Consider the following 19,562-nt stretch of genomic DNA (forward strand, 5'->3'; position numbering starts at 1 on the left):
AAGGAATTTTTATATTAATAAGACCCCTTAAACATTTAAGGCTAATTACATCAGGTTTGGTGTGGTGGTTTTTTTCCCACCTTACCACATAATTTTTACTGTGAAATTTATCTCCTCAAGGCAGATGAAAAATACTGAAGTCTGAACCCTGAACAATAACATATGATCTATCACTACCAATTCTTTATTACACGGTAGCTTACAGGTTTTGCAAGAATTTCTAACCTTATCTACAAATGAAACATCAAGCTTTCATTTCCCCACGCATACCTGTGCGCAATGGTCCAGAACCCCAGGGTGTTCACCATCATTAAAGAAGCCAAGAAGAAGAAGAATCTCTCCAATTTACCTTCATGCAGCAAGTGTGGAAACCAGTTGCCTGGCAAAGAAGACATTTGAAGCAGAATTAGTTTACCTTGCAGGATGAGATAACTTTGTGTAAGACACAATCACAGCAGGTGCTTTGAACTCCCCCTGTAGCTATTTATACAGACTTCATTCTCACAGCATCTATGTTTTTTGAGTCTACAGCGTACCTTTGCTCCTGCTTTGCAGACAGGCAATAGAGATCTAGAGAAACTAAAGAACTTTCCTAACAAATCTGAAGTGCACTGGTAAACAGAACTTCGCACAGCTACTACTGTAATGGTCAGGCCATCTTCCCTCTATATTATCCTGTGCACACAGCTAAAGGAATGTTAAGTGTGAACATTTTAGGGAAAACTGGAATTAAGGTGGCCTGTAGAAATCCTTATTCACATCTCTCATTTAGCATAATCTCCATTACCAAGATACTACCTGACATTTTACTTTACCTTTCTTCAGAGCTGCCTTTAGCTGTGAGTCTGCAGCACATCCTAGTCTTGCACACAGCATTTATTTGCACAACTCAGACCTTTTTCTGCCAAGGCTTTTGGCAATAGTGTCTGGGACATTTTGGGAGCTTAAACTCCGTCCCGCAGAGGACACTGCCACCTATATACACCAGAATCTTCCCTGCCTGTATTCTTGTGTGCTTTACCCTACAGATGTATTGCTTTTGATGCTGTCCGTCACAACCAGTCTGCAAACAAGCTCAGGTGATAAATGATAACTACAGAAATCAAGATGCTTAAAAAGAAAGTAAGCCCCAGTCAGTCTGCATTTTGAAGACAATCAGTATTTGAAGTACCGTAATAAATTACAGCAAAAACATAAAACCAAGGTGAAAAGAAATGGTAGGAAACACAGAACATCAGAGAGAGCTCTACAGTGCTGTAACAACCTTTTACATTATTTGGGAATACATGGTGTTTATTATCTTTGAAGAAAGAGAGACTGTCTTCATTTGCAAGTAGTGAAGTGCAATAAGAGCAAATACACAGTGTGAAACAGCTGGTGCTGAGAACGTGATGCCCACACTATGCGCCGCTCAGGGCGGTTCACATCAGACTGGTTCCCAGTAACAGCTGGAACACATCAGGCATAAGCGTTTTTTTTTTTTCTTTACTTCCATCCAAAAGGAATGCATTTTTTTTCACGCTCCAGGATCAGATCAGATCAGAGATGATCAGGAGATTTAGATGAAAGCCACATTCCCGATCTGAACTAAAACATCAGCATCAACATGCCCAAGTCACATTTTTTTTTGCTCTCTCGAAGTCTGGTATCAAATCCCACCCATCTACATAGAGTAGCTATTCACCACTTCAACTAGCTAGAAGGGAGAGAAGGAAAAATAGCTTTTATCATAGTTGTAGTGTACAAACCTGAGAGCTTTAACTGATCTTTTGATCGCTAGTGCCATCTTTAGCCACCCAATGCCATTCTTAGTTTGTCAAAGTTTTCTAATTAGAGAGGAAAACCAGTTCCACAGCCCAGGAGAGCCAGCAGTCAAAGGATTACACCCCACCCACCCACACATATATTTACATTTTTCTCTTTCCTTCACGTCTTAGAGTTGTAAACACATTGCTTTTCAAAGCAGTTACCTTTAGCTCTCCTGGGATTAACGGGGAACAACTGCCATCAGTGCAGCAGTTTTTCCCAATTCCTCCGCAGTTTGCTCCGTGCCATGTTACCTTTCTGCCTGTCACCGAGCAGCAGCACCTCACCTCTGCGTGCGCAGTTCCTTTTGTAGCATTATCTCAGAGCAAGTTTTAAAACGAATCATTTAACATTGCCAGTTGACTGAGCTCCTAGGTGCTATAACTTCAGTTTAGCAGCTTATAAACTTTTACTGTCATAATTCACAATCAGGTAGTTTTTCACCTCGCATCCCCCAGTGGCCAATAGAAATCACGGAGAGCGCGCGGGTATCTGATGAAAGAGAAAGCACGCGTGGGGTTTGGCGCTACAGCTTGTCAAAGCAGAGTTCGCGCTGTCTGCTAGGTTATTTACATCAGCTAGGCTAACTATAGGAGCAGCAGGAGCTTCCTAATGGAATGGTGATTACAGTGGAACCTGAACAGAAAATACGTACTTAAAAACAGCACTGAGTGATTAAAAAAAAAAAAGAAAAAAAGAGGCATTTAGCAGCTTTGAAGAGAATAGAGTAAAATGGACGTTCGAAACTGTCTTAACACTAGCAAAGGCACCATACTGAAGCACTGAAAGTGGGAATGTCTGGTTTTATCAAGGTGGGAGAACAGCCTGGCAAGCAGGAGATTGGGTTCTACCCCCACTACACCACCAGACTCCTCCTTGGTCCAGGTCAAAGATCCTCGCTCTGTCTCCTCTCTGCTTCCTTCAGTAATCGCCAGCGTTTAAAGAGTGAGGCCAGGATAATGACACAAAGACTTTGGAAAATCCTGTATTGCAAATGAGCAACAGCATAGGCAGGGCCAAAATTAGATTGGGCATGGTAGGACTCCAGCTCCCATAGCTTGCTCTCTAGTTTACTCCTCTATCCAAACCAAGAGGTAGGAGCAGGGTCTTTTCCTTTCAGTGAGGGGCAACAAGGTTTGTCAGGGGTGCCTTCCTCTACAGAGAAACAGGTGGCAGCAGTCCTGAAGGTATCCAGACTCATCCTACTGTCAATATGCATTTTCATCAGTGGGTACAGCAAAGACTAATTTAACCACTTCCTACTTTCAGCAAAAAATATTTACTACTACTTTTTTTTCTTTTTCCATGGAAGTTGGTTTTTCATGGAAGAGGGGATAGACCTGAACTACATTTTCTTCTACTTACATTCACTGCACAGAGAATCCTCTGCTGGCAGGAAACCTTGGGAGAAGAACCGTCGGTACTAAAACGTCAGCCATGTGTTTCAGGCAGCAAAACTCCATTTAGACACTCTCACCCCTTACCCCACTAAAACCTTCCACAAGCCATCTTCAGACTCCAGCTCTTCTACTGACTGGGTTTGGGGGTCATACTTTCAGGATTTTTCTCTCAGCCATGAACATCATGAACTTATTTGAACAGTTTGTTGGGTTTTGCTGGAGTAAGACGTCCTGGGCACTCCTGCGTTTGAAGAGCTCAGCACTTTCTCATCCTTCAATCAGCATCCAATATGCTAACAATTCACGTTCCCCCAAAAGACACTGCCTTTGCGTTCTGTCGATCCTTTACTTTTCTATGGAGATTGCCAACAGAAGTGCCAATTACAAGGTTGGTTTGTCACATAGATAATTGCTCACCGGGAATTAACTTTCTACATCAAGCTCCCGATTTCCATTTTTATTCCAACAATGGAAATACTTTGTAGCATGAATCACCACAGAGAATCAGAAGTTTCCTTAACCGCATATATTTTAAAGAGCCTTTTCTTATTGGTTGGAGGTGAATCAGTTATGTATTTCATGGCAAATTTAGAACAAATGAGAAGATTAAGTGTAGGCAGAGTCACTTCCTCAAGCCTGCTATACCATACATAGTTGAAATAAAGTGTCTGGTAAACTTTCACTGACATTTTGCAGTCCTATCGATTTTTCATCAAAAATGCTCAGGTAGTACAAGAACAGGGAATATTATACAACAGCAAGATAAAACACCCAATCCTACCAACACAGGCAGAAAAGTCGGTGAAGGAGGGATTAGGATATTGACAAAAACCACTTCCCTGTGCTGCTTCTGGTGGATGACAGAGTGACAAACTGCTGGCAATACTAGCCATGAAAGATGTGGAGAGGGCTGTGAGCCAACCTTTGACGTATACTAGTACACACAAGGTATCTGTTACTATGATGGCACCCTTGGACTTACAAAGCCTAAAGTTGCATAGGAAGACATTCAGTTTGTTCGATGAACAACACCATCATATTTTAGTACTGGGAAAACACAGAAGACGAAGCAAAACAGCCACATGCCAGAAGTTAGTCTAGTCTGTACGATTCCTGCATTTTTACAGCTATCCTGCAACCTAGACTGTGATTATAGTAATTGATATCTTAGAAAAGGATTGTATCATCTTCCATTATTTCAAGTTAGTGGGCATATACTTAGTGTTTAATCATATCCAAATTAAAGTCTCAGTCTGCTTCTAATCCTTATTAGCTAAGTAGGCACCAGTGGACACCACCATCTGGACTGCAAGAAATACCCTTTAGTTTTTTCATCTTTCGTATTTTGAATCACACAAGGCTCCAAAACTGAGGGGGGGGCGGAAAAAAGCCCACAAAAAAAACCTGGTTCTCTAATACAACAGGAAAATTGTGTCTGGGGCAGTTTCCTTCCTCTGACCTTTTTTTTCCCCTACATATTTACATTAATATTTTTAGAGAAATGTATTCTGAAATGATTGGCATAGGAGGACAGGTTTTGTCTTGCATCTTCTTCCGTTAAAATGTTATGAGAGGTAAGAGATCCAAAAGAAAGCAGTTTCCCAGCTTGTACTGAAAATATCACTGTCACCCGTCATCTGTTTGCACTCGTCAGATTTTTTAAAAAAAGTCTTATTTTATCATATTCACACCATCCTCCATAGATGCGTTAAAAATGATTAATGCAGCTTTGACTGTGACTGATATCTGATCAACTTTGCCAATAAAAACCCAAATAAAATTCTAAACTAGTGACATGAAATAGGATATAAAAAATGTTTAAATTTTGTCAACACCCTCTGCGCTTCAGCACTTCAAAATACACATTGGAGGATCTACTTCACTGTATCCTGAATTGCTTCATAGCAAACATGATCTCATTGCTTAGATATGGCAGAACCAGAAATAATCTTGGCTCAGGTTTGAGTGAAACAAGAATCATGGGACAAGACAACAGCACCCATAGCCCAAGAGTCACACAATGAACCTTGTTAAATCTTAGAAAACCATTGCATAAATACTAGCATCTTCCTTCAGAAAAAGAGAAAGACCTTTGGTCTTCCAATATAAATGAATTACTTCAGGTTTTTAGGAAAAAAAAAAAGTTCCAGTTGGTTTGCTTTACCCCCAGTTCCATAAATTGTCCAGATACTGAATGTTTTACAAGCTCTTTAAACAGAGCTAAAAAAATACCGAATGTGAGTAATGAGAGCTTAATTTGTGTCATTTGAATTAAGAGAGGTCACAATTTTATTCTCTGAAGCACTGCCATCTTTAGAAGGTTCAATAGGTAACCATTAGATTTTATAAGTGAAAAAAAAATATTATTTTGCTTATCTGAAGCTTTTGATCACAAGCACCAAACACTATAAGAAGCACAATGGAAGAGTTTAGAAAAAATCCAGATGGAACAAGAGAATTTTGTATATAACATTTCCTATCAAACTAGGAAAAAAACAAAACCAAGCCTAAATGCCTCTTAGGTTTTGTTATAGTCTATATCCAGCTCCAGAAGTTTGATCCCAAGCCTACTTTGATTTACGTGTCAGGAGGACAAAAGTCTATCTGGGATGAGTAGAGGAATACTCTTAAGTCTTCGGTCTGAAGCGTTATATCACAAATAAAGATACAGAAGTATCTCCATTATTTACAAGCTGTGAATTGCATGAATTGTGGTAACTTGGAATAATTAATCTCATTCAAGCAGGGAACACTGGGAAAGAGCAACCCAGTGAGATTCCACTTAGTTTTAGAAATAAAATGTGAGAGCCCAATAATATGTTGTTTACATACAAATCGGGAAAGTAATCTCTAACACTTTTAACTAGAGCAACAGAGCAAACATTAAACAGTTTTCCATTAAATTTTCTCTAAAGCTTTTCAAGTTTCACAGAGGACTTCCCCTATTTAGGGGCTTATTCAGTCCCATTACAACACCTTAATCTGAATACAGACTGTCACTGAATCCCTTGGAAATTTAAGAGTAACTTTTGCTCAGGATAATGGTGCAGTCAATTCCATCTACAGGAATGGTGGGTCTGACAAAGTTAAATAAAGACCTAAGTTATACCTTTTTTTTTTTTTTCAAAGCCAAGTAGAGAAGTTTGCCACCCAACTTTATAAAAATGAGGAGTATTTTAGCCAGGGAACTTTTTCAGTTTGCTCAAAAATCTTGAGCAAAAAGGGTTAGAACATGGCAACTGCAGTCTCTGGAGAATTTGGAGAGTTCAGGCTTTTTGGTCCCAGCCAGGATAAGAATTTGAAGGCTCTAATAAAACAGAATTTCTGGCAAGAAATGAACATTTTCTTTTTTTGAATCAATTAAATGTTTTCATACAGACTTACAGAAAAAGAATAAATCATTTTGATACACCATTAGAAAAAAATCTACTGAATTGCAAACCAAATGCAAAAATTTCCTCTATTGCTTTGTATAAAAATATTCTATAAAGGAATAAATTACATATATAGTGGCATAACATAGTCAAAATGTTTTGATGCTGACATTATGCTTAATTATTTTATAAATATTCAATTATCCCCAAAGTCTAATTGCAGTAAAATGTCAATTTCACTAAAACAAAATATTTCAACCTTATCAAAATTAACAATTTCCATATTTTGGGGGCAGGGGAAGAAAAAAAAGTCAGTACCACAGTCCTTCAGAAGTGCTAATTTCATTGAACCCATATTACACAATGAAAAAAAAAATCTATTCCACTGAGGGAAATTCATGGAAATACTTAACTGTTCTTTGCCCGATTCATTTGGGTAAGCATTCCTGTTTTTACTCATCTCTAGGTGTTGCTTTTAGACCTCATAATAAAATTTTAGTTGAATTGTTAACTTAAAAACAGCACTGCATGTCAAAGAACCAGTCATTTGTTCAGCTCTTGCAAGTAGGCATTAAAATTTCTTGTCATACTTTCAAGAAAACCCATTTCCCCTTATTTTCAAGTTACATGGTTCTTTATGTGGGAAAGAGAAGAACCCAAAACTTAGCCAACAGCAGTTACAAAATTCTGCAGCCATGGTAATTGCAATGGTATCATGCATTAGGGCCAGAAGTTGTGCTCTATAAGACAACAGTTCTCTGTAACACAGTAACAAAGAAGCTCATCAGTGGAACACATCTTTGTAAGTACTGCTTCAGCAAGTAGAACTATTTCAGGTGTGTGAACAGAGGGATCCCTGTCCTTCAGTTCAAAATCTCAAATGTTTTACTTTTTAAATTTACTTATGAAACAAGTCTTTTCTGTATTGAACAAAGATTCATCAGCAAAGGCAAAAAAAGGTGTTAAGAAACTCTTGGCCTATCTTGAAAGTCAGCAACTCAGAAAAATCTCCACTTCAGGGCTCACACTAAATACTCCTCAAAAGGCTGAATCTGAAATAAACCCTTCTGAAACAGTAAGCTCTCTGGGAACTGCAGTATTCAACTGCAAAAGGATAAAACCACAGTGAGACCATATTGTCACAGAATCTGGTTCTTCCAGTAGCTGGGCAAAGGGAGAGGTGTGAAGCAGGCAAGACAGAAGTAGTGGGTCTAGGGAAACAAATTCCCTAGAAAGCTTTGAAACACTCAACCCAACCTCCTTCCCCCGATGACACTGTGGAACAGAAAGAAAGGCATGTTCTCCATTCTTTGAGGCACTAATCTTGCTCTCATGGCCAGAGGCTTCCACGCAAGCGTGGCTAACATGAACGTACTTCTTCATGAAGATAAAAAGGTGCTTCCTAGACAATTTATTTTCTTGTCTTCCAGAATGGAAGTATAGAGATTGGAGGTGAGGGCTTCCTGCAAGATGCCGTTGTCTAATTACTCCACCTATCAAAACTAAGATGACTCATTAAAATTGGATGAATACAGCTGGAAGGCTATTTCCTATCTTAATTCCATCTTAATTGTGAGAGCAAATCAATGAAACTTTGGCATCCCCTTTAATTCTGCTGCCTAATTCTCCAAATCAATAGTATTAGAAAACTGCTCAGGAACACCAGTCATGAGCATATTCTTACCTTGAGTGCCTGCGTGGGCTGTCTGAACAAAAAAAGCTCCCATAAAGCAGCCAGCTCCATTAAAGAGAGTTAAAAAATGCATGGATATCCCTCTAATTCTTTCTGGCACAAGCCGAAATGAAAGTAAGGAACCTTAGAAAGGAAGCAGATACAGTTACAGGTTAAAAAAGAAAAAAGAAAAAGTAAATTATGGTAGAAGATAGATAAGACAAAAAAACCCAAAATGTCTCTAACAGGGACTTTCTGTGTCTTACACAGAAAATGTACTTGCTGCAGAAAGCAATCAGATGTGTTAGTATGTACCCTATTAACAAAGGATTATATAAACTGTTTAAATAAATCTCCATAACAAGCCATCCCACATACAACTATCAATATCGCACAAGTACATAAAGATCTTTCACCCAGACAGTTGCTTTCACCTTTTAAAACCTCAGGCATAGCAAGACAAGAGAAACACAACCACAGTCAGCAAGCGCGAAGACAGCAGATGTGATATTTAACTGCAGGACAGTGGGACCTCCTATGCCAGAGCCAATACAACATGGTGACTAATAAATACCTCCAGAATCCAGAGCTCTACCTTAACTTGGACAGATACCTTGCTTTAACTTAAGGCTGGACAATGCTCCTCTTCCCCACAGAGCAACCCCCAGAGTCACCAGCTAAGTTTTAAGACCTTGTTCTTCACTTTCTTGCCAGATTACTAAATCAGAAGCAGCAACAGCTTTGGTGGCGAGGGGGAGCTGTAGCATGCCATTGTAGCATGGATGACTATAAATAATCCCACCAGTTGTAATTTGGCTAAACTAGGTTACCATAAGTCTTTATGATAACTGTTCTTTTTGAGTAACTTTCCCTGATTATCAAAGCCTCTTGTTTCCTAATTTCATGCCTCTAGCACTCATCTAGACTTTCCTCCAAGCCCCAGTGTCTCCCAAACCTGCTTAGTTGAGTTTGAATGACCTCCAGCTTGAGAAACTTGTCAGCAGAGGATCCTATTTGGATGCTGAGTTGCCTGAAGCATCTCTGAATACAAATGAAACTTTGTAATCACCATCTTCCAGGCTTTTTAATTTGGATGTCCAAATGAGAGCTTTGGAAACATATTAAAGAAAAGAAAAAAACCACCATGGGCAGTGTGTTTTCCTCATTCACAATAGGAATCAAAAGCCTGAGGGCAGGAGAAAGCAGGTGAGCCCAGGACACCATCTGTAGATGCAACAGTACAGTCTGAAACATCATACAGTCAGTGTCCTAGCTAATTTGAATCCCTAAGAGCCTAAAAAGTTTTTGGTTATTCCTCCCTTCTAAAAGCAAGGGTGCAAAATACGCATCTTGGCCAAATTCAGCTTGGGTAATTGCATCCTACTTACCTAAATTACCCCTGCTGCTTCCATTGCATACTCTGTTCCTCGCTTCTCCCACGGTGCTGCTGTGAACTATTAAGCAGCTGCTGCATTTCACCCTGGAGACTATTGCATTTCATCGGTGGGTGAAATGATCCCCAGTATATCCTTTAACTAACAGAGCTGTTTGTTACAAGGCTTCCCATTTCTAAGTGCTTTGAGATTTGTTGATGGGCAGATGAAATTCTTGTAGCACTTCAGCAAACGCTGCAAATCTGCTAACCCTTTGTAGGGCAAAGCAGTTACAGCCTGGACACTGGCAGTGTAACACAGCTGCTGTGGCCAGCAGGCTGGCTTCCCATCACCAGCAATCTCATCCGCTGTGGGGGCAAATGCCTGCTAGTACTGTCCCACAGGATGGAGTTGGTTTGGTTTGCTGTTTTTTTGTTGTGGGTTTTTTTTGTTTCATTTTGTTGGGTTTGTGGGTTTGTGTTTTTTTTTTGGTGTGGGTTTTTTTTTTTTTTGTGGGTTTTTTGGTGTGTGTTTGGGTTTTTTTTCTTTTAAATCATTGGGCTTTAAAAGGGTAATTTCCTAGTTTAAACCAAGCTAGGGTTACAAATTTGAGCTGTCAGAGGCTTGTGAGGTCTTACATTCTAACATTGTAGAGAACAATTATTTTATCATCGTTTTGTTTTTTAAAGACTCAGTGCGAGGGAAACGGTAAATACTGATATTATTCTAAAAGATGCTCATGCCACATGAAGCAGATGATTATGTAAAACTCCTATCAACAAGCTAATGAAACATATTGTATAAACACAACTATAAGTATCAGGGCACAAATGTAGATAAAGAGTTCAATATGCCAAATCTAACTCCTCTAACCAAGCACTTCAGAAATGAGGTATCTCCTCTCTTGCCTCTGATTACAAGTGTGAATATTTCTGTCTTCAACTTGGATCATGTACTTTCATGCCAAGTAAATTATTATGATAATTGAATTTGACCTTCTGCATAACAAAGGCACTAAAATGTCAGGAAAGGTGAAACAATTATTTAAGTGTCTAGGCTGTCATTACCATCCATGGAGATCCACTGAATGGTTCCTGAACAGCAGTTCAGTTCAAATTGAAGTAGAAATCTAGAGTTCAGTTCAGTAACCTGAATACAGATGCCCAGTGCTGCCTGAAATGCTCTAGTTCACCTTCGCCATCCCCATGGGGCTGCCCGATAAGGTGCAAGGCCTGGGGAAAAACCATGCTCTTCTCCAGCAGCCGCTGGAGGCCACGCGGGTACCGTGAAGAGCCTGCTTGCCCTGTGTGCACAGCCTAAGTACTTTGTGACAAATGGTGCCAGACACCTGTGTGTGGGCAAGCGAGTGGTGGCCTGCATCTACATCGACTACAGCACTATTTTAGGTACCTACCTTTAGTTTTCTACACACAAGTCTCAAATTGAGAAGTCCCATTTGCCTGGGTTATCGAATCACACCTCTAACAGCAGCTCTTAGCAAGATGCTTAATCTTTATTTAAATGGAGAAGACCACTTTTCTTCCTCAGGAATTCTAATCACAATCCTTTAAAAAGATTTAAAAAAAAAATCCCAAGACAGAGCTTTATTTCTTTTCTAAAGGCTAATGTCATCTTCCAGTCACTGGGCTTGTGTTGTGTTTCACTGTGCTAGATTAAAAAGCCTTATTCTACCAGTAATACTCTTCTCAAGCTTCTGCATGAGAAGACTGTAAGCAAGCCACCTCCTAACCTTTTTTTTGTTAAGCTAAACAGAGAAGGTCACAGTTTTCAGTTACATTTAGCCTGTAACCTAGAAACCACATTACCTGCCTAGAAACCTGTCTCAGTTAAGTACTTGAGAGCTATCAGATGAAGAGGCATTATGAAAGTGCTAAGTATTTAAAACTAGGGAAAATTACCTTTTTAGTGACAGACCATGACCCACAGCTCCAGTAGTCTTATAGTGTAAGAATGAAGCTGAAACACTGAAGTTATTTTCCTGCTCTTAAATAAAAATATGAAGATTTCTGGGGTTTTACTGGAACAGTAGATACTCAACCTGTAGAATTAAATGCCTGCAGAAATCAGCTAGTCAATTACTTTACCTGTGTCTAAGTGAATGTTGATTAGATTATTTTTGTAATACTAACATTTTTTTAAGCTCTACAAGGTAAAACACTGGTAAGCACTCTGTGTGCTCCTCAGAAGAAGATAAGCCTCAGGAATGTCAGTGTAGATGTGGAAAGGTAAATTATGGAAGGGAGAGAAGGTTCAGACTCACAATCAAGAGCAGGTCTACATAATTTATGGATGGCAGGCATGAGCTAAGCTCTGCCTGTGCTCTGCAAAACAGGAGTGTTTATCTCTGGCTCCATGCCACAAGCTAAAGCATGATGCTCTGTGCAGGCATGTTCACATGACTCCCAACTGGAGCACAAACAAAAAATTTTACACCTGCCTACTATATTCTCCAAGTTACCCTGCCAGTTGATTTGTGTTGCCTGCCTGTATATGCTCTGTGACAGTGAAAACCATGTAATAATTCTGTCACCTTGGTCCACAAATGAAAAGGGTTAAGCTAAATTGCTTCACCTTGCTTTGACTGTGGCCTAAAAAGTGCTTATAGATCGTAACCACAGCTCAACTGTCATGTGCATACTTGTTCCATCTCAAGAAAATCATCACAGAAGCGTTCAGGTGAGAAGGGACCTCGGGAGCTCAACTGGTCCAGCCCCCACCTGAAGCAGGTTCAGCTTCAAGACCAGTCATGCATCTGAGCCCAGAGTCCCACCGCCCTGATCACCTCCCCACCGAATGGTGGATTACGCACCCCAAGGACCTGACCAGGCTGTGTTACCTTCCAGTTAATCTGGAACAATGTCATTGATCACTCTGAGTTACAGCCAGCAAGATAAATTATGCTACTCTGAAGCAGGTAAAGCACAGATCTGCTCATTAAGCCCATGGAAGAGAGCCAGGGATAAAATATCAGATGACAGTAATTATTTTTAGGAAGCTGGTATCATTCTTTGTGAATCAGGACACTCTTGCTTTAGCCTGTGAGATTTTACTTACAGGAGGGAGTTACTAAGGCTTCAGCCACTCCAAGTAGGATGTACTGAGGAGCTAAGTGGAAGCAAGGCATGGAGGAGACCAGGAGAACCTCCTCGGAAAGAGTCTGCTCCACCTGAGGGAAATGCTTTCGGTGTATTTCAGAGAAGCCAGCAACCATCACAGAAAGCGCAGCAGATAACTGACCTACAACTGGGTAAAGAACACAGAGAGCATTCACCAAGATTGTAGTTACAGGATCATCCTGTATTTAGAATAAAATGTAGTCCTAGGAGATGCAAAAGAGGCTCCCTCCCCTACCCCCCCGCCCCATCTTCTCTGGACACATAAACATGAATAACGAGTACTCGCTACACCACAAGCCTAACTCTTTATAGCAAAGGGACACCAGCTCAGCACAGAAAGAATTTAGGGATGCAGAATGAAAGAGAGGGCAAAAACACTTCTGAAGAGCAAAGTCACAAAGAAGAACTTCTTTGGAAGACTGGGAGAGGTAAGAAAGGAGGAGAGAAAGAAAAGGCAGAAGCCCTTCCAGATATCACAAGAGACTGGGTAGGAACAAGACTACCAAACAAGGCCAAATTCTCCTATTCAAGCAGTAATAAGATTCTGAAATATACACATACACTGTATGCTTTACCCATTTGTTTGCTGTACAAAAATAAGTAGCGCAGGCAGTTGAAGTACTGGATTTCTAAGGCTGCAGGCCGTGGTAGAAGCGAAAAAGATCAGCAGTGCATATCACACCTCAGGAGATCAAGCATTCCTACATTTTCCCCTTTCCCTCCACTATAGTTTCCTTGAACTACTTTTGAAAGTTTGTTGGACTGTTTAACATTTTAGGATGAGATGAGCTGCATGACTAAAGAGATGATCTCCAGCTTTTGAAATGTTTACACAAACTGTTGGACTACAGTTGCCTCCTGCCTTCTTCAGCTGTCCTGAAGAAGTATCACTGCATGATCCATAATACAATGGATTCTCAATACATTTCAATATATTACTGCACATGCAACACATGGAGTCTTACTGCCTGCCTCATGTGGTAAGGCACAAGTGCAAGTATTGCACAAGCACACAGGGCAGGAAAAAACTCCTATATATTTAGCCTCATAATGCAAGATAAATCTGAGTTTATTAGAAGTTTTTATTTTAAACACCTCACACTTCACCACACATGGCATAAAGGATGCTATCTAAATATTTCTTGATGTTGAATGTATGAAATAGTTGTAGCCTCTCAGAACAGAAAAACAAGCCTCATAATGCAAGATAAATCTGAGTTTATTAGAAGTTTTTATTTTAAACACCTCACACTTCACCACACATGGCATAAAGGATGCTATCTAAATGTATTATTTTATATTTCTTGATGTTGAATGTATGAAATAGTTGTAGCCTCTCAGAACAGAAAAACACAAAGAAAGCAAAGTATTCAAGTAAGTCTCTTGAACTTGAAACACTTATACTTCTGATGTTTTGAGCTCCCATTGATTTTGTGTTTGTGATTCCCCAGCATTTCTAAGCTATAATGGAAGTAAAAGTGTAAGAATTTGGTTTCTTTTCACAGCTTTGGCTCAAATACCTAGACTATATTTTTCCACTTGTCTTATAAAGACTCATCTCACCTCATGACTGGAAATCGTTACACTTATTAGATTTTATGTTGACAGTCAAAGGCTTTTGTTCTGTATTATGCTTATAAAGTTTGTCTCTTTTGGGTGTCAGGGCAGAAGAGGCAGAAAACTAAGTGGCCTTAGCTTTGTTACGGTTTTGCACGCATCTGTTTTTCTTCTCTCAGTAGCAAACTCTCACACCTTTCCACCAGCACAGTTTTCCTGCATTTTCACAACTTTAAATACCCTCCCCACCACCTAACCTAAGGCTTGGAAGCTGTTTTGCTGTTAAGGCCCCTCTAGTGCTTAATAAGAACATCAATGAATTATTGCTTGAAAATTGATGTTGGGAGGGAATTCAACAGCATTTTCTAGCCAATGCACCTTATCAAGGCCAGGTATAAAAGCCCTCAAGGAGCTTCTTGTAATCTACCAAAGCAAGAGTTCTAGTGAAAAATTATGTTAATACTAAAGAAACCTCAAGCAGTTCAATATTACTACACAGTGCTGTATTTTAAGCATTTTCTTTACTAAAAGCCAAAACATTTCAGAAAAAAGTAACCTCTGAATGTCCAACAATTGTAACATTTCTTTTAAGACATTATGTGGCAGAGGAAGAAACTGAGAGCCTTGGGGACCTGGTTTTCTTCCTACCTCTTCTTCCTTCAGTCCTCTAAAACACAGAGTTTGGAATTACCATCTGAGGCTTCAGTTTTATAGAACAGGCTGTTATAGGAACATTTGGGGCTGATTGTAGGACAAGGTTGCTTGTATTACCTAGAGACGAAGGTTGTATTGGACCTTTGTGATTCCTGATCTCATATCCTGAGTAAAACAGATCAAAAAGCTTTCCTGGAATTAATACTTGTTCAAACTAGAGCATCTTTTAGGGAGAAATGGTCATCACCAACCCCCAAATCACCTCAAATAGACATTGGACTGGAGGCTTGCTTTTGTGTACTGTACAGAGAGCATTCTCCACATCACTCTTGGATGGAGTATACCCAAGACTAATAAGACATTTCAGTATAATCGGGCAAGAACTTCTATGACTGAGGTACTTCTGCTAGAGCCTTTTGCCTGTAGGTGATGGACAACTATCCAGCAGACACACACCTTCAGGCCTCTGCTGAATCTTCTATACTACTGACTAAATCAAGAAGCATAAAATATTAAAAAAAAAACCCAACACAAACAAGCAACTATTAAACTGGAAAAACCTCTAAGTCTACCACATACTCACGTTTTTCATAAAGAGGTCCAGATACTCAACATATTTGGGACACAATCTAAACTCATGTTAAGATTTTAATGTTTTTTCGATCATACCTAATGTACAAATAAACCAACAACTACAGAGAAAGTAACATAGATTAGTTACTATATTTTTCATATAGATCCTTATTATAGAGCAATCAGATATTTCAGTTCAACATTGTCTATATGGTTCGTCCTTGAAAATTATTCTTCTTAACACACTGAAAATACCCAGAAAACTATTTAAATTTCTTCCTCTTACAAAGACGTGAATTAAAATATAGTTATAGGCTGGCTTAACACCAACAGCCTATTTATACTTCCAATTTTGTTCCTGAAAATAACTGTGAACCTAATTAACTGTTGGCAAAAATATTGGCACTTAGAGGTCTACCATATTTGCAGGTGCAGTCATATACTTGGATATCTAAAGCCATTGCCTGTACTACACTGGTATTTTTATGCCTCAGGTAATTTATCAGCCCTAACTGGAGGCTATTTTAATAAATGAAGCTATTAAGAATAAACCACTGCATATATTCTACTGCTGCTCAACATAACAGGGTAAAACATTAATACTAACTTGAAATTTCCATGGTTTTAAGGAAAATTATTATCTAAATGTGCTTTTTGTGTTTTAATGCAGATGTTATTTTAAAAACTAGGGTAATTGCAACCTGCTGTGTTATATGCATCTGGTTTGTATAAAACTTAATAACACTCTTAATTAGGCTAATTTAGGCAGATTAATGCCTCTGTGTGTGTCAGTACTCACTGTGCTGCTTGCCATGGGGCACTGAATTAATAGTAGCACACTGAGAAAATAGTCATTTATAAATATTTTTTTCTGAGTTTTGTAATGCAGGCTGGAAGATAAAAAAAATGTAGGAAGTTTAATGAGAAAACTATTCCATACAAAAGGGAATAGTTTTAAGTGAATACAGAATGGAAGCTGCTTTTCTGGTGGTACTAGATGTAGCTGATACCAGAAGAGGGTTGCAGAGGATCTCTCCAGATCCTAGAACATAAAAGGTTTGGGGGTAGGGAATAATTAAAAAAAAACACTGAAAAAAACAAAACAAAAAACACAGCAGTGTCAACAGAAGGAGGCCCAACCCCTGCTAAAGCCATCATTACTTCTAGGCTATTAATTTCTCTGAAATGTGTGTCAATCTGCAAGCCTGAGCTTACAATGCTTAGTATTGAAAACATAGGGACTCATAACAGAAAAGACTTTGTACCACTTCTGCCAGACAGAGATAATACTTGGCCTCTGGAGATCCCTCTTTGCTTTACTTTGCCGAGTGTACAATAAGGTACGTTTCACTTTAGGATTTTAATAAACAAAATCACTAAACACCTGGACAGTTATCCCATACTAGATATTCAAATAAAAATTGTAGTACTAGAGAGGAAAGCTGTACCTCTCCAAGTAACCTTCCACCTGTGAAATGTTCAGCCTGTTCAATGGGAACAGCAGTCCAGTGATACACATCCATTTATTTTATGTAGCTGTCTGCATGTTTTCTTTTGCTCACTGGTTCTGAAAACACCTATTGCAAACACAGAATTAGACTAGATACTTCTATTTTGCTTGTAACGCGACTGCAAAGTCTGGAATAAACTGTACTAGTCAATGCAGTTAGAGCGCAAAAATATCAGAAAAATAAGGCCTTTGTTCATAACCTAGTTATTTAAATCCAGACTCACTATTTGAGCAAGGAACATTTCTCCAGTACCAGACAGCAACTAACTGAAGGACTCTCCCATCCCTAAAAAAGACTTTCGAAGTACATTAACTTTCCAAATTTAATGGATAAACAAACATATAGAAGATAACCACGTCAGAATAAGTCTCAGTCCTAATGGTTAGTACCAATTCCTCAGGATGACTCCTAGTTATTCGTGAGTGTGCCTGAAAATTTTTAATTGGGCAGAAGAGTCTCAATGTCTGTCCCTACACAAAAGCTATGCATTTTTTCTTGATATCTAGTATGTTTTTTCAGGACCATCTTTTCAACAATTCCTTTGAAACATATTCACCTCTTATCCCGAAACAAATCCATCTTAACATTTATACTCAGAAATAATTGTATAGGATCAGCCATAGACTAGTGAAGTTTGTCTTTCAAAAACAGAATACATATAAAAACTGTATAAACACATGTATTTTATACATACCAATGTAAATTGTTGGAGAATGCCCAGTGTCCTTGGAACTAAAGAGACATGAGTTAATGCATTCCAGAATAGGAACAAGAATCAGTAGTGGCACAATGCTTATCACATTCATTGCTGCAACCGGCAAGACAAATCCACTGAAGTGCAAGTTGGAATTCATGGTTTGCAGATAATATCCTGAAGGAATCTGTATTGAAGAATAAAAACCCACTCCATTAGTATACCAGGTACCTTTCATAAGATTTTTACTATATTTGGAAACTTCTCCAACTCTTTTCCTTCTTGAGAAGTCACAGTAAACCAAATACCTGCTGGCCAAACGAAATGACCATTCACTATGAAAGCCTTTCAGATAGTGACATTCTCATTCTCTGCCAGGGAACGTAACTTTTTCCTTCTATTTCATTTGCTCCTGAATTTATAAGCAGCAGTCCATGAGTTTGGTTGATAGCTCTAGTTAGGGATGATCAAATAATCTACTAAATGGTCCTGTCTAATATTTTAGTCACTTCTCATAGACAGTGTTTAACAGAACAGAATATTAGAACAGCAAGATGCAGAGTTATTTTGAACCTCTCAATGCGTGCTCAAGGTAGAAGTAATTTTTAAGACACTCTTGCCAGCACGTGACTTTAAAAGCTACAGGGAATGAAGATTAAGCTGGTTCTAAAACTGTGGCCAAATGTAACTGACAGACACAGCAGCTATACAGAGGACTTCCGTCTACTTCTGGGAATTGAAAACAGGAGGAAATGAATAACCAGATAAGGAACTCACCAATGGCAATCATCCGGGTATGAAATAAAGTAGATTTGTAAGAGTCTCTCTCACTTCAAAAGCAAATAATTCCTCCTGCTTGTGTGAGGCTCTACAGAGGATCCATTGAGTTTATTTAAAGAAAGAATAAAATCACAATGGCTTCTATGAACAGATTTTTCAGTCTGTTTTTTTGAGAAAGCTTGATTAACTAAGCATTACAATTTCATGTGCAGCAGAGAGTTATAACCCACTCCATTTTACGGACTGATGGGAAAAAGAAAGAGGTAACTTGGGCAACTCACAGAGTATAGTCATGACAGCTGGATAAAGAATTAGTTTCTTTACTCTATTTGTTTTTAGAGGGTTCTGGATTCTTGTAGCATTTTGCATGGCTCTTCAATATGACTGGTAATGCCAAATCCAGGTAGAATATTACTGCTTTATAGCTGTCTGAAAATTAATGTATAGTTAGTAACTGAGCTCATGTAGTGTTTCTCATCAATGGTTGTAGTCATCCCAGACTCACTGGGAGTCTGTTCAGTGCTAAAGCATTACTCAAAGGCTAGCTCTTAATAAAAATATTTTTCACCTACATTCCACCTCCAAAAGAAGATATAAATTGTAAAAGGGTGAATAAATGGCAGCAGAACTATGAAAGATCAGAATTGAGCCAAATTTTGTTGGTTCCTACTTTCCACTGCCTATTGCAAATCAGAATTGACTTCTTAATAGGAATTAAAATATCATCAACATGAATCACAGGCACTGAAAGCTGTCAACTTAATAATATGGGGAAAATACTATTAATCTTCACAAAAAAGATACTGGTCTATTGCCTAGTCTAAGAAAGAGCCTTAAACTTACTGGAAATTCTGCCAAAGGAATAAAAGTAATCTCTTTCAGCAGTGAAAATACTTTTGTCTTTTCTAGATATACACCTGATTATTACAATCCCGATTAATGTTATCTGTTTCATTTATATCTGGTCATTAATGCATAGCCTTGGCCATATGTGTGTGTATATGTTGGTTTCAGGTTTTTTGTTTTGTTTG

General features: G+C 38.8%; 1 protein-coding gene across 1 annotated transcript in view; it reads right to left on the reverse strand.

Moving 5' to 3' along the window:
* Nucleotides 1–270: 270 nt before the first annotated feature.
* SLC15A5 (solute carrier family 15, member 5) overlaps nt 271–19,562 on the reverse strand; it is a gene marked incomplete at its 3' end in the record, with an annotated part of 32,798 nt that continues 13,506 nt past the window's right edge. The window contains exons 6-9 of the mRNA XM_010285303.1: nt 17,752–17,938; nt 12,701–12,889; nt 8,265–8,396; nt 271–379 (exon numbers count right to left, since the gene is read on the reverse strand). Of these exons, the coding sequence (XP_010283605.1) occupies nt 271–379; nt 8,265–8,396; nt 12,701–12,889; nt 17,752–17,938 (617 nt within the window). The remainder of the gene's footprint in view (nt 380–8,264; nt 8,397–12,700; nt 12,890–17,751; nt 17,939–19,562) is intronic.

The sequence above is a fragment of the Phaethon lepturus genome, unplaced genomic scaffold, assembly GCF_000687285.1.
Source record: "Phaethon lepturus isolate BGI_N335 unplaced genomic scaffold, ASM68728v1 scaffold3864, whole genome shotgun sequence".
In the NCBI taxonomy this organism is placed as follows: Eukaryota; Metazoa; Chordata; class Aves; order Phaethontiformes; family Phaethontidae; genus Phaethon; species Phaethon lepturus.